This window comes from Acipenser ruthenus, chromosome 12 (assembly GCF_902713425.1).
Source record: "Acipenser ruthenus chromosome 12, fAciRut3.2 maternal haplotype, whole genome shotgun sequence".
In the NCBI taxonomy this organism is placed as follows: domain Eukaryota; kingdom Metazoa; phylum Chordata; class Actinopteri; order Acipenseriformes; family Acipenseridae; genus Acipenser; species Acipenser ruthenus.
In genome coordinates this window covers 37,829,258-37,843,979 of record NC_081200.1, presented here as the reverse complement: position 1 = coordinate 37,843,979, position 14,722 = coordinate 37,829,258, and the positions used below count along the sequence as shown (strand labels likewise).

The 14,722-nt window shown below is 37.7% G+C and overlaps 1 protein-coding gene across 1 annotated transcript; it reads left to right on the top strand.

Annotated features, from left to right (window-relative positions):
- The first annotated feature begins 408 nt into the window (after nucleotides 1-408).
- LOC117417064 (DBIRD complex subunit ZNF326-like) lies at nucleotides 409-14,445 on the top strand. The gene is made up of 15 exons (XM_034028757.3): nucleotides 409-558; nucleotides 1,423-1,492; nucleotides 1,703-1,731; nucleotides 1,865-1,949; nucleotides 7,128-7,467; nucleotides 10,047-10,206; nucleotides 10,443-10,462; nucleotides 10,903-10,954; nucleotides 11,238-11,349; nucleotides 11,516-11,663; nucleotides 12,005-12,104; nucleotides 12,413-12,543; nucleotides 12,641-12,736; nucleotides 13,032-13,151; nucleotides 13,845-14,445. Exons 2-15 carry the CDS (start codon nucleotides 1,425-1,427, stop codon nucleotides 13,881-13,883), a joined length of 1,500 nt encoding a protein of 499 aa, XP_033884648.1. The 5' UTR covers nucleotides 409-558; nucleotides 1,423-1,424; the 3' UTR covers nucleotides 13,884-14,445.
- Nucleotides 14,446-14,722: the final 277 nt, after the last annotated feature.

Sequence of the window (14,722 nt, the reverse complement as noted above, 5' to 3'; positions counted from 1 at the left end):
TATTTTTTTATTTTATTATTTTTTTTGTATCTTGCCCCTTGGTTTTGTTTTAACTTTGCTTGTCTGTTTAATCTGTGGTTGGGGAGTTTCCTTTTTATAGAGATAGTCCAGCCTGCCGCTGAAGTCGATATTAGATTCACACTTTGAAACCCATAATAGGTAAGCATTAGGCCTAATCTGTTTTTTAAAAAAAAACAAGTAAAACTGGGGGACCTTTTGTACTGTATCCGCATTCCCTACATATGTAATACACATTTGTGATGCTTTTATTTTTACAAAGACCAAACTCAGACCATCAGAATGATCTCCCCGTCAAAGCATTTTCCAAGTAATAAAACAAATGGAGGCACCAATGTGCTTCTCTACTCGCTTCTACCTGAATTCTTCATGTACAAAGAAACAAAACTACTAATGGCACAAGTGGACACGCCTACCGTTCTGTTGTTGTGTGGTGTAATCTCGGTCTCATTTCTTTCAGTGGCAGGCGTTGCTGTCGGGAAGGTTTGTTTGTAACACACGAATAAAGTACGACTGATTAGGTTATCACGAACGCTGCAGGTAAAAAAAATGCTTATTTTTTTTAATTATTATTATTATTATTGTTATCAAAAAATCTTCTTGAGCTACGTAGTTGAGCATTCCTATTGTGCTTAGTGACTCAGCTTTTGTACAAAGCGCAATAGATTTTGTGTGATCGCATTGTTGATTTCTGCTCTGGTTTGCAGTCCTAGGCCTCAGAATATAGAGTGCAAACATTTTGCATTGTTAACTGTCCACGATTAATTTGTTTCGCTTGGGCGCTCTTCTCTTTAATAAACAGAAGATGCATCAGACACATAATTTGAAATAAATTAACCCAATATTTCATAAACGTGGATGACAACATTGAGATGACATTTCAATACCACTTTTTGAGCAACATTTGGGTACCGTTGAGAATGTGTGTGTATATATATATATATATATATATATATATATGTGTGTGTGTGTGTGTGTGTGTGTGTGTGCATATTAGTAATATCTATACATTTCTGAAAATATCTTTATGAAAATGTGCATATAATATTGTACATTTAATTTGTGTAAAGCATCGTAGATGGCGATTTTCTTTGTACAATAAATTATCGATCCCCTCCCCCTCTTTTATTTTCGTACCAAGTAGGTATTGTATAGGCTACATCATTGTTAATGCATAGCATAACCATGGGAAAAGCCTAGTAAAACTGCAAAAATACAGTGATAGGCTTTTATAAGGGATATCGATTGGAGAAAAAAAAACTTACTGTTTTAGCATATTTTAAATAGAGATACTGTGTTTTTTTATTATGGATTGTGGAAGGGAGGGAAAAAACGCATGTTAAGTGAGATATATATTATGCTTTAAATAAGATACAAGTTAAACTTCACAATCTTTGTCTTTAGAGATGATACGTGGAAAGTCCTATGAAAGGTTTGGCGGTCCAAGATTGTTTAAAGGGGGGAACATTGAAAGGTAAGGGGATCATATTTGTGCAATTTAGACAGCTGTCTTTCAATACTGCCGCTTTCAAAAGTTAGAATCTGTTAGATTGGCTTTTAACGTCCTTAATATTTTTTGTTATGTAAGCTAGAAGGGTTGGGTGTTTAAATTACATTTTCATGAAACTAGAACAGGTTCTGCATCCTGTTTTAAATACACTTATGTAAATCATGTATTTTACAGATATTCTGAAGAGGAAATGCTGAATCCAGGTGAGAAATATCATGTACTTTCATCGTTCACACATTTATGCAAAACCCACTGGCTTGTTAGGCAGTGTTTGTCCCTTCTTGTTTAAAAGTATTTTGAGTTCATCTTGTTGTTTAAATATTTCGTTATCTTCAGATATGAATCATGGCTATTCTCATGGAAGATTTGATGTTCCAAACCCACGATCATTTGACTCCTATGAAGCTGATTATTCTGAGAGGTAGGGGCAATTATGTATGGCATTTGGGGTAATTGTTTTTGGGTTAAACTTTTAGAATACATTTGGACATGGAATATACATATCATTTTGTCTAAAATAAAATAAACAGGGTGTCTTAACTACAAGCTTCCAAATGCGGAACCAGAAGTAACACTATTTAGAATTCTGTGGTAATAGTGTGTTTAACTGAACACATTCAAGAGTAAGTAGCGCGGTTCCAAAAATTACATGTCCCCAGGTGTTACTACAACTGTTAAATTACAGGCGTTATTTATTCTTTTCATTAACGTCCTGAAACATTTTTACACTTACTTTAAAGTCTCTTTCAAAGCTGTTTTCAAAATGCCCGCTTTAGTGTACCGATAGTGTAAGGATTATTGTCCACATTGTCAAACAGGTAACACAGCAATAACGATCCATGATGTGGTACGGAACAGAAAAGCCAGAGTGAAAAGAGCTTTGACTTCAATGTTATAAGTGTAAAAAGTTGTCAGGATGTTAACAATGAAATGAAAAATGTCAGGTATAGTATTTAAACAGTTGTAGCAACACATGGGGACGTATAATACTATTTTTCGGAACCCTGCTACTTCATGTTTAACCTTGAGTGAGGGGGTGGAGGGGTGGGGTAACAGTTTCTATACTTTGTGTACAGAGTGAGCTTGTAACACAGACAACTGCTAAAATAAATAGAATGATTGTCAATGTACAGTCTGCCCTTGTTATACTGCCTTCCTCGCATTGCAGCAGATATTTATTGTGAAACCAATGGTATTTTCCCTGTTATATAGTCATTCTTGGTATCTGCCAATCTATGCACCTAGTTGAGCAAACGTGCAAAAAATAAATAAAAGCATCCCTTCACATGCAAGACATTTATAACCAATTCAAATCTTTGACATGCTATTCTTCATGTTTACTGTACAGAACTCACAGGAGTCATTTTGTACTAAAAAAATAAATGTTGACATGGCTAGCATGCAGCTTTGTGGTTTATTGGATTTTAATGAACCTCACCATAGCGCCAGTTTGGTACCTGTCCTATGCTTGGGGGTGTAATGAGAGGACTGTACATTTACTTGATGTATGTAAGCTTTATGTCTTTAGTTTTTCTTTGTTCTTTGTACATTCCATGTTTCATGGGAGTCTTTATACTTTATGTGCTAACAGCTTTGAAGTATCTAGTTTGTTTAGGCAACGAAGGTACTTTAGTTACACTAAGCGTACATGAAAACTACCAAACTCTTACGACAGATGTTACAAGATATTTAAATGTTTGTGTTTTTATTTAATTTACCGCAAAAATATTTAATAAGACAGGTACATTTTGCTGATGCAAAAATAGTTCCGTTGACTTTGAGCCTTTAGTTTTCTGATATATTGCAAACATACTTTGACGATTTTCAGATATTGACCAGTATGATGAAAAACACTTCTTTTGAAAAGCTGTTAGTAATCTTGTGTGGTGGTCTTTGTTTTTTCACTTTTTTCTTTGAAAATGTTTTAAAGGATTTTATACAAAACCATTTTGAATAAGGACTGGGCTGTTTTTGAAAAAAAACAAAAAAAAAACATTTTTAGCATGTTTTGGCAATTGTGTTGAATTCTGAATTGTTTGGTTGTTGGTACCTGTTCTTTTTTTGCTGTAATATATATATATATATATATATATATATATATATATATATATATATATATATATATATTATAAATTACAGTGCCTATAGAAAGTCTACACCTTTTTACACCAGTCTACAATTTTTACCTTTTGTTGCCTTATAGCCTGGGATTAAAATAGCTTTTTTTTTCATTTATCTACACATCCTACCCCACAACTTCCAAGTGAAAAAAATATCCTAGAAATTTGTAGAAAATTAATTCAAAATAAAAACTGAAATAGCTTGGTTGGATAAGTGTCCACCCCCCTTTGTAATAGCAATCCTAAATTAGCTCAGGTGTAACCAATCGCCTTCAAAATCACACACCAAGTTAAGTGGCCTCCACCTGTTTTAAATTGTAGTGAGTCACATGATTTCAGGATAAATTCAGCAGTTCCTGTAGGTTCCCTCTGCTGGGTAGTGCATTTCAAAGCAAAGACTCAACCATGAGCACCAAGGCGCTTTCAAAAGAACTCCGGGACAAAGTTGCTGAAAGGCACAATTCAGGGGATGGGAATAAAAAATATCAAAGGCCTTGAATATCCCTTGGAGCACGGTCAAGACGATTAAGACGTGGAAGGTGTATGGCATCACCAAGACCCCGCCTAGATCAGACTGTCCCTCCTAACTGGATGACCGAGCAAGAAGGAGACTGATCAGAGAGGCTACCAAGAGGCCAATGGCAACTTTGCAAGAGCTACAGGCTTTTATGGCCAATTGTGCATGTGACAACAATATCCCAACCACTCCACAAATCTGGCCTGTATGGTAGGGTGGCAAGAATGAACCCATTACTCAAGAAAGCCCACCTTGAATCCCATTTGAAGTATGCAAAAAACACTCGGGAGATTCTGTAGCCATGTGGCAAAAAGTTTTGTGGTCTTACGAAACTAAAATGGAACTTTTTAGCCTAAATGCAAAGCATTATGTTTGGCGCAAACTCAACACAGTGCATCAACCAAAGAACACCATCCCTACTGTGAAGCATGGTGGTGGCAGCATCATGTTATGGGGATGTTTCTCATCGGCAGGGACTGGGGCACTTGTCAGGATAGAAGGGAAAATGAATGGAGCAAAGTACAGAGAAATACAAGAAAACCTGCTGCCCTCTTCAAGAAAGCTGAAACTGGGACGGAAGTTCACCTTTCAGCATCACAACGACCCAAAGCACACAGCCAAAGCTACACTGGAGTGGTTAAGGAACAAAAAGGTAAATGCCCTCGAGTGGCCCAGTCAGAGCCCTGACCTAAATCCAGTCAAATTTGTGGCATGACTTGAAGATTGCTGTCCATCAATGCTCCCCAAGGAGCTTGACAGAGCTTGAACAGTTTTGTAAAGAAGAATGGTCAAATATTGCCAAATCTAGGTGTGCAAAGTTATTATTATTATTATTATTATTATTATTATTATTATTATTATTTATTTCTTAGCAGATGCCCTTATCCAGGGCGACTTACAATCGTAAGCAAATACATTTCAAGTGTTACAATACAGGTAATACAATAAGAGCAAGAAATACAATGACTTTTGTTCAAGCACAGTATAAGTGTGACAAACCACAATTCAATAATACAGCAGATAATAGTGATAGTTACATCAGGGTATGATTAAATAGTGATAGTTACATCAGGATATGATTAAATAGAAAGTACTGCAGGTTAAACACTTGGCAGATTACAGTATTCTGAAGTACAGGATTAAATGCAGTAAAAAAGGGGCAGATAAGAGCAAAATAAAGCACATTTACATGAAGGGTGATAGTGTCCCAGGATACAAACAGAGGAGTTCTACAGGTGCTCTTTGAAGAGGTGAGTCTTAAGGAGGCGCCGGAATGTGGTCAGGGACTGGGCAGTCCTGACATCTGTAGGAAGGTCATTCCACCACTGCGGAGCAAGGGTGGAGAAGGAGCGGGCACTGGAGGCAGGGGAGTGTAGCGGAGGTAGAGCTAGTCTTCTAGTGCAGGCGGAGCGGAGAGGTCGAGTGGGGGTGTAGGGAGAGATGAGGGTCTGGAGGTAGCTGGGTGCAGTCTGGTCAAGGCATCTGTAGGCTAGTACAAGAGTCTTGAACTGGATGCGAGCGGTGATCGGGAGCCAGTGGAGCGAGCGGAGTAGTGGAGTAGCCTGGGCGAAGCGAGGCAGAGAGAACACCAGGCGGGCAGCAGAGTTCTGGATGAGCTGGAGCGGACGGGTGGCGGACGCAGGGAGGCCAGCCAGGAGGGAGTTGCAGTAGTCTAGGCGGGAGAGTACCAGGGCCTGGACCAGGAGCTGGGTAGCATAGTTGGTGAGGAAGGGTCGGATTCTTCGGATGTTGCTCAGGAAGAATCGGCAAGTGCGTGCCAGAGTGGAGATGTGCTGGGAATAAGAGAGGCAGGGGTCCAGGGTGACTCCAAGGTTCTTAGCTGAGAAAGAGGGAGAGAGTGTGGTAGATTCCAGAGGAACAGAGATAGAGAGATCAGAGGAGGGGAGGAGGAGGGAAAGAAAAGGAGGTCAGATTTAGAGAGGTTGAGTTTGAGGTGATGCGAGTGCATCCAGGAGGAAATAGCAGACAGACAGGTAGAGATACGGGAGGAGATGGTGGAGTCAGAGGTGGGGAAGGAGAGGAAAATCTGAGCATCATCAGCATAGAAATGGTATGAGAAACCATAGGATGCGATGAGGGGGCCCAGGGAGCGGGTGTAGAGAGAGAACAGGAGAGGACCCAAGACTGACCCTTGGGGGACTCCAGTTAAGAGAGGGTGAGGTGTGGAGGTTGTTCCACGCCAGGTTACCTGGTAAGTGCGGTTGGAGATGTAGGAGAACCAGGCCAGAGCAGTGCCAGAGATCCCCAGGTCAGCAAGAGATGATAGTAGAATAGAGTGATCAACAGTGTCAAAGGCAGCAGAGAGGTCGAGGAGAATTAGGACAGAGGAGAGAGAGAGGCAGCTCGGGCACACTTAAGTGAGTTGGTGACAGACAGGAGGGCGGTTTCAGTGGAGTGGGCAGAGCGGAAGCCAGATTGGAGAGGGTCAAGCAGAGAGTGGTTGGACAGGAGTTGGTAGAGACCTATCCCAACAGACTCACAGCTGTAATTGCTGCCAAAGGTGCTTCCACCAAGTATTAACTCAGGGGGGTAGAGACTTATCAAATTATGATCTTTCAGTTTTGTATTTAATATATAATTTTTTTCTCAAAAACTATTTTCCCCTTAACAGTGTGGAGTATGGTGTGTAGATAAGTGGAAAAAAAAATCCTTATTTAAATGCATGAAACTCTGAGGCACTGACACAACAAAATGTGAAAAAAGTTAAAGGGGGTGGAGACTTTCTATAGGCACTGTATATAGGATGTTAAACGCAGGAAAACTCCATTAGTTGATTTGTTTTTTGCCCAGTCCTGTTCAAGAGCTGCACACGTTTGCTTACCAAAAGAGGATAACTAGTTATTATCCCTTTGGGTGGGTATTGTGTGAAGTTGTAATTGTTTTTTTGTGACAAATTGGTATCCGAAACTTCACCTGTTTCCTCACTCTGCAATTTTTCCAGGTTTGGACCTTATGAGTCTTACGACTCCGGGTCTGCTCAGGGTGGCCCAGATCTGTACAGATCTGGCTTTGGAGGTAGTTTTGGTGGCGGATATGACCAGTTCGATAATGACGAGTCTAACTGGAAGCCATCTTACCCACGGTCGAATTTAAGGTCTGGTTTTATGGATAATGAGGGAAGAGATGGTTACTCTTCCTACGGCAGATTTTCTTCACCCCATATGAAGCCTGCACCCGTAGGCTCTCGGGGGAGAGGAATGCCTGCTTACCCTCAAAACAAATTTGGAGGTAGAAGCCATGATCTGGGAGGACCAACAGCCGTCAGAGGCAGAGGCAGAGGAGTAAGTACAGAATCTTTTGAGATTCTATTAACTCTTACCCTTTCAGAATCCCTTTGATATTGGCACAAAAAATAATAATAAAGCAAATACCATCTCTATAAGGACCAGCGAAAGAATTTCGACGGCCCTCCCTGGCTATGGTCCTTGTGAACAGGTTTCCCTTTGTCGGCTTTGAAATCTGTGGTCCTCAATGTAGAATTAGAAAATGCTTGGTGAGCAGCAGAAGTCTAATCTGCAGCAGGATGTTAGCTTTCAAATTTTCCTGCAATATCACATCAATCTTTAACCTATAGGCTTCTGGCATTTTCTCAAAACAAAGCATATTGGTATTTGAAATGTAAACCATTTACATCTCGACCAAAGGTTGATTTTATTGTACAGATTAAGATATATGTTTATATGCTGCTGATAGTACATTTTCTATGGCAGTTATTACAACAGTTGGTTGCACAAGGCCAATCACAGATGGATAAATGAATTGGGGGAGGGAGTCTCGGTCAGAAAGTACAGCAGACAGGAATCTAGTACTTGGATGTCAGCACCATAGACAGATCACTAAATAGTGTGTGGTTTGTGGAGGTTTCTAAACTGCCATAGTCAATGGCAGATTAGGTTCTCTAGCAAACTTGCATTTGCTCGGCTCGCCCTAAACACAAGAATCCCGTCCTCAAACCTCGACAAGCTTTACTTTTCAACCAAATTACAAGGTACCTGAATATCTGTAACCATCAGCTGATAATGTTGTATATTAAGCTATTATAGATTGATTTTGGTCACCTGTGGTTTCATGGAGTGCCTGCCTTCCATTTGGATTAATACATTCACCTTGGTTGACTTTTAAAGAACCACTAAGTTATCATGTGATTAACAGTAAATCTCTGTTTTCCATTGTGATTTCATGGGTACTTCACCTTTTTCTCTCTTCAAATCATGTTTGAGCTTTTGCTTAGCTAAGGGCCCACTGTCTGAAGCCATATTGTCGTTGCTGGTTTCTGTTGAGCTTTGTAAAATTTGGTAGGGATTTAAAGATGATGAATGTCAGGTTTTGCACTTGGATGGAAACCGGTTAGATTTAGGCAGTGAGGGTATTTGGGCTACAAGATGTACTACATTAAGATTTGAACACCTGTAAGATGGCAAACGTGCTGTGCATTAACCCCCTGTAATGTTTATTGGCATCAGAATCGACGTATCATTTTGCTTGTCTGAATCATCCTTCCTACGATATGCATCGACTGCACATATTTTCACATGTAAATGTTGGTGATTCTTTGCAAAGGAAATCATTCATCAGTCATGTGTGTTTCGGGATGTTCAGTTGATCATTTTTAAGGGTTTTAAGTAGGTAATGGTTTCATTGTTTTCTCCACTAAAGCTACCTGGGCACTAACAATAGAACTCAATGTTCAATCATTTAAATCGGTGTAGACAAAGTAGTTAAGCGATTGGCAAAACATATGGCAAGCAGTTAACTGACAAGTATGAATATGCCTTGAGCCAAGTAGTAGTGCCACACTGAAAGAAATGTCTGGTTGGTATGGGAAAAAATATATATTGTTGCAACAGTGAATAATGTCAAAAGAATATTGGCTTCATTGAGTTCCTGTAATTCAATGACTAGAGGATAGACTTGCACTGTAAAAAGTGAGAACTTCAAAAGTATCATGTTGTGTACAGCAAATATTGACTACCGTCTAATAGTATTCTCCAAGTAAGTTTGTAGAGCCTCCATCTGTGATTTAGAATTATGAAGTTTCTGAGTAGGTAAGCTTTTATTTGTTTAGATTCATTTTTCTCATGTTTGTAACTTATTTACGTTGTCCGTGTTGTGTGAATTTTAATAATTTTTTTAACCAGACCTAATGTAGGTCACTCATTTTTACGTTAGCCAGGCAATTCTGCCCTCTAGCCGTTTTATGATATCTTTTAAGGTTATTTTAACCTTAAGAAGATATTGGGAAAATAAACATCCTCATAAAACATGAGTATCATATAGAGTTGTTGCAGGTAAAGTATTCAGATCTACTAACATTGAATTGCTGCTGCATGAAATAACTTGCATCATTGTTGTATGTATAATTACACAAAACAAAAATTGGCTTCCTTTTTAAGGAAAGGAAACAAAATGTGGAGATGGCCACTACTATGGCCAAAGGTTTTGCATCACCCTATAGAATTAACTAATTTAGCTTCATAAAGTCGAATGAAACCTGCTGAATAATGTTATGTTAATATATTGAATTGCATACCACTTATAACGGACAATTTGACATTTCACAATATAACATGAAATACTGTACTACTATTATGGCTTCTGGTGCGTGTGTGTGTCTCTTTTATATATAATATATATATATATATAATATAATATAATATAATATAATATAATATATATATATATATATATATATATATATATATATATATATATATATATATATATATATATATATAATTAATATTTTTTTATCCTAAAATCTTCATCCTATTTTTAGGTGATGCAAAACTTTTGGCCATAGCTGTAGTTTGCCTGTGACTGTCGAATATTGACATGCTAATGAAATGTTCCATATTTGCAGCCAGTGGGCTTCTTTGGGAAGTCTAGACCTGGAATAATAATAGACTATCAGAACCAGACGGCTATGAGGGGAGTAAAAAGGAAGATGATGCCGCCCAGCAGACCCAATATGTTCATCAAGAAGCAAAAAGTTACCAAACCGGCATTAATAAATAAACCCGGTAAGATATTTGTCTCCTACAATGTACAGAACTGTTAAGCATTTGAACATTTGTACAATATTCATTGTCATAGTTTATTATACAAGCTATATAGTATGCAACACAACCTGGAATTGACACTAACAGCTAGTAGTAGTTGATAGATAAGAATGTGCTCTGCAAGAACTAGAATCTAAAAACTTTTGGCAGAAACATTCCAGTAATGACCATTTTATTGCTTTTTTGTCTTTTAACAGTTGTGATGAACCCTGCTGAGGTAACATTTCTTTCATTGGCTGTTATTTTATATTTTAACTGAAGAAAATCCCCCTCATGCCCTTCAAATGTAGCTTTAGGTCTAGATCTAGGTGATGTAACTACCTCGGAACAGCAGGCTGCTAGGCAGTCTACTGTAGGAAAAACAACAGCCCAGTTAACCAGTTCCAGTCTTGGGAACAGCTGTAAATATCTCCATGTATTCTTTCAATGAAATATACTGCAACTGTTGGATTATAGTAGGGTTGTTTTCTAGTAAAAATTATTTTTGTTAACCAAAATTTGTAACATTTTTTGCTGAAAGAGTTAAATATTTTTCAATACACATTTTCCCATTATAAATTAAGTTCTTAGGACGCATAGGGTTTTTTGTTTTCAACAAATCAAAATGCTTTTATTTCGTTTAATTCCGTTCTGTTACCTTACATTTATTAATTATAGGCTGGCTTTCAAGCAGAAGGTGATCAACTTACAAAGGATACTGGTGAAACAGGTAAGCACCAGCATTTAATGCATTTTGTGCGGTTGCAATTAATTGTAACGAGTGAAGTTTCTGGTCTATTGCAAACTATATACACAAACACACTCCTCCATACATATACACTGACTAAGATAAACACACATTTTAGTATATATTGTCAATCTTGCCGATTTTAATATTCCTTTTTTTTTTGGATGTATTTGCGTAAACTGTTCAGAATATACATTTTCTGAAATGCTTTCAAAACAGCGTTCCACAATTTAATAAAGTAAATTATTATTTGTTTTGTTACAAGGGACAAGTGTTAATAAAACTGATGAGGACGAGCAAAGGAAACTAGAAGCCAGAAGAGAGAAACAAAGACGCAGGAGGGAGAAAAACAATGAGAAATACGGTGACGGTTACAGGTATGAAGTCGCTGTGCCCCACCTTCTTGTTTGAAAGTAGCGTTCGAAAGTTATTGCACAAGTTGATCATTCCGTTTCAGTAATGGAGATCTAGTGTTAAAAGATTAAGGCTATGTCATTAGAACCATGAGTTATATGTGAAATTAACCAAGTGTTTCCATCACAGACTGGCATACACATGTTCTTTCTGTAAGTTCCGAACATTTGAAGAGAAGGATATTGAAGATCACTTTGAAAGCTCTTCTCACCAGGAGACTCTAGACTACATTCAGAAGCAAGCCAACTTTGAAGAAGACGTCATTCGTTTCTTACATGTACGTACCATTTGCATGGCTTGTTTCATAGTTATGATGTGTTTCCCTTATAAAAGTATACTATAGTAAAATCATAGCAAAGTTAAAGCATAGGTAAGCATTGTAAAGCCCAGAGCAGTATGGTAAACTATGTTAAACACGTAAACTGTATAACCATGGGGAAAGCATTGGAAATTACCGTGAGCATAACCATGAGCTTGGTTATAAAAAAATAAAATAAAAAAAGCATGTTTTAGCAATCCAGATGTGAAGGATTATTGGTTCAGACTGACAAATATGATCTGTCCCAACTTGTTTATAAACCAGATTTGCGCATTAAATGAAGTGATCTCCCACTGTAGGAATCTATGGTCAACAAATTTAGGAAGACTGTATTTCGCAAAACACGCAACTGTCACCCGGAGCTAACTCGAGAGGAAGAGTTAAAAGAAGCAATGGAAGGTATGGGGCATCGTTCATATGAGAAGTAGCAATTGAATTAAATATGTGGAACTGCATTACTCCTATAGAGTGGGGAAGATGCACTGTTTTGTCACACACTGGTAATTATCAGTCTTTTATCATTTTAAGCAATGGTAAAATGAACCAGGTCTTGTGCATAGTCAATTACATCCTGAGTTTGGGATCAAGTCTGGCTTTAGATTGAATGTCACTTCAGATAATTTCTGATTTCATTATACAGGTTTATTATCTCGCAATGGAAAGTTTGAGTACCTCAGGTTGTTTTTTTTTTTTTTTTTACCTTCTAGGAGTTACTGAAGAAGATTATATGAGGAAAGTAGACATAATTCATTGCAGTGCTTGCCATACATATGTTCCTGCAGTTATCTTCTCTGTGAAGCAACACTTAACATCTAAAGAACATCTGAAGAGCAAAGTGGTGTGTAGCTGTTTGTACCAGTAGTTGTTTATTTTGTCATTAGGTTTTGGGCAGATACCTATGTAAATCATGTTATGGTCCCCCAATCTTTTGTTAGGGCTATAAAGAGCAATTGAGGAGGGAGAGTGTTCTAACGGCCACCAGCATCCTGAATAACCCAATAGTGAAGGCTCGTTATGAAAAATTTGTTAAGGTAAGGAAGTGCATGTTTTTTATTATTCTTTAATTGTGGGGTGTTTTTTGTTTGGGGGGGGGGGGGGGGGGGGGTCAATTGAAGCTCTAAAAAAGTAAAGTTTAATCAGTTGGGTTGGAGACTGAAGACAAAGGTACTAATGATTTTGGATTGGGGAGAGGAAACCATTTCAATTGTCTTTTAAACCAGCCCGACCACTGATAAATCACATGCATGTTCTATTTGCTGTAAAAAAAAAAAAAAGATACATTGCAAACCTAGCTGCAGATTTGATTTGCTGTGGCGTGTTGTTCAGGGCGAGGATCCTTTTGAAATCACAGAGGAAAGCCAGCAGCAGGACGACGGAGAGCAGAATGATGCAGCTGAGGATGCTGAACTAAATCCAGATGACGACCCAGCTGCTGAAACAATGAAGGTTAGTTGAAATCCTGAACACATTGATGGCTTCAGTGCATACTTTATTATTACTATTTGTTTATTTAGCAGATGCCTTTATCCAAGGCGACTTACAGAGACTAGGGTGTGTGAACTATGCATCAGCTGCAGAGTCACTTACTACTACGTCTCACCCGAAAGACGGAGCACAAGGAGGTTAAGTGACTTGCTCAGGGTCACACAATGAGTCAGTGGCTGAGGTGGGATTTGATCCGGGGACTTCCTGGTTACAAGCCCGTTTCTTTAACCACTGGACCACACAGTACAGTAAACCGTGCAACAACAACATTAATTTAAAATGTAATTGGATACACAGATGTATTGCTAAGTGTATTTTTACTACTACTACTAGACAAACTACTGGAGCCACTTTTTTTTTTTTTTAAACATTTAGTAGCAGAAGTTCTGAGTAACAACTTATGCAGGGATGGAAATACGCTTACCTATACACTGGCTCTTATTTAAAACCTGGAATGTGTGAAACTTCTATGCATTTGGAGTCTTATTTCCATCCCTTTTATGTTATATCATCTTACGGATACATTCCTATCTGAATTTGGTTATAAGTTGACGGGACCATTTTGAATGTGTGTATTTGAATTCATAATTGTTTTAACTGTTTACTGTATGAATGGAATAATTAGTTGTATTGTTTAATGACTGTTTGTTTCAGGAGGAGAATCCTTTTGAATCCCAGCAGTTACAAAAATGAAAAGCATGAGGATGCTGAACTGAATCAATCAACCAATTGATGAGCAAGCAGCTAAAACTGAATGGTTGAAAAATTGAAAATAACTTATTGATGGGGTAAAAGAAAATATTCTGATAGAATAACATCCTGCCTTGTACTTGTTTTCCCTCTTATTTATTACCCATTTTAATTTAAGCATGAGTGTTAATTCTGCTTTTTAGCTGACTAATATCCTGTTACTGCTCTAGCCAATAACATTGCTGTGTAGGTTTATGTTGAGTGTATATTATTCCATTATTTTGTGTTTGTTTTGGTACAGAATTATTTTGTAAAGAGAAATTGTCCACTAAACTAGTGTATTGTGTATTAAACTGGTGTATTGTAACTGTAATTTTCCTGTAAGCTTTTGCAACAAACTGGTTTTTATGACAAATACATATTTAAGTTCTGTGAATTAAGAATGCAGCATATTGTAGCAATATTTCCCTTCCTTTTTATATGTGCAGGTTTTGGCAAGGAAATGTTTTAAATGTAGGTACTTCTATTTGTAATATAAATAATGACTAAAACCTTCCAAATGCTCTGTATGTCCCTTTTTGAATGATGTTCTATTTCAACTTTCTTTATAAGATGCTGTATATTCATTCAAAAAACTTGTTTTCAATACTAGCCCTGCCAAGCAATTCATTTTGAGTGTGTTATCATGGGGTGCAATATATATCTAAAAAGGAAGTTATTTAAACATGGCATAAATGTCATTGTTCTATCTGCCACTGGGACTGACTAAAATACATTAGCAGCAGATCAAGATCAAATACATTTCAATGGCCCAGTTCTGATTGTGGGCTGGTATAACTTGA

Bases quoted from the DNA above. Each gene is read 5' to 3' on its own strand.
- LOC117417064 (XM_034028757.3), top strand. From the start codon at position 1,425: ATGATACGTGGAAAGTCCTATGAAAGGTTTGGCGGTCCAAGATTGTTT. The intron at 1,493-1,702 runs GTAAGGGGATCA...TGTATTTTACAG, and splicing joins AAAGGGGGGAACATTGAAAG to ATATTCTGAAGAGGAAATGC. The intron at 12,544-12,640 runs GTGTGTAGCTGT...ATCTTTTGTTAG, and splicing joins AACATCTGAAGAGCAAAGTG to GGCTATAAAGAGCAATTGAG.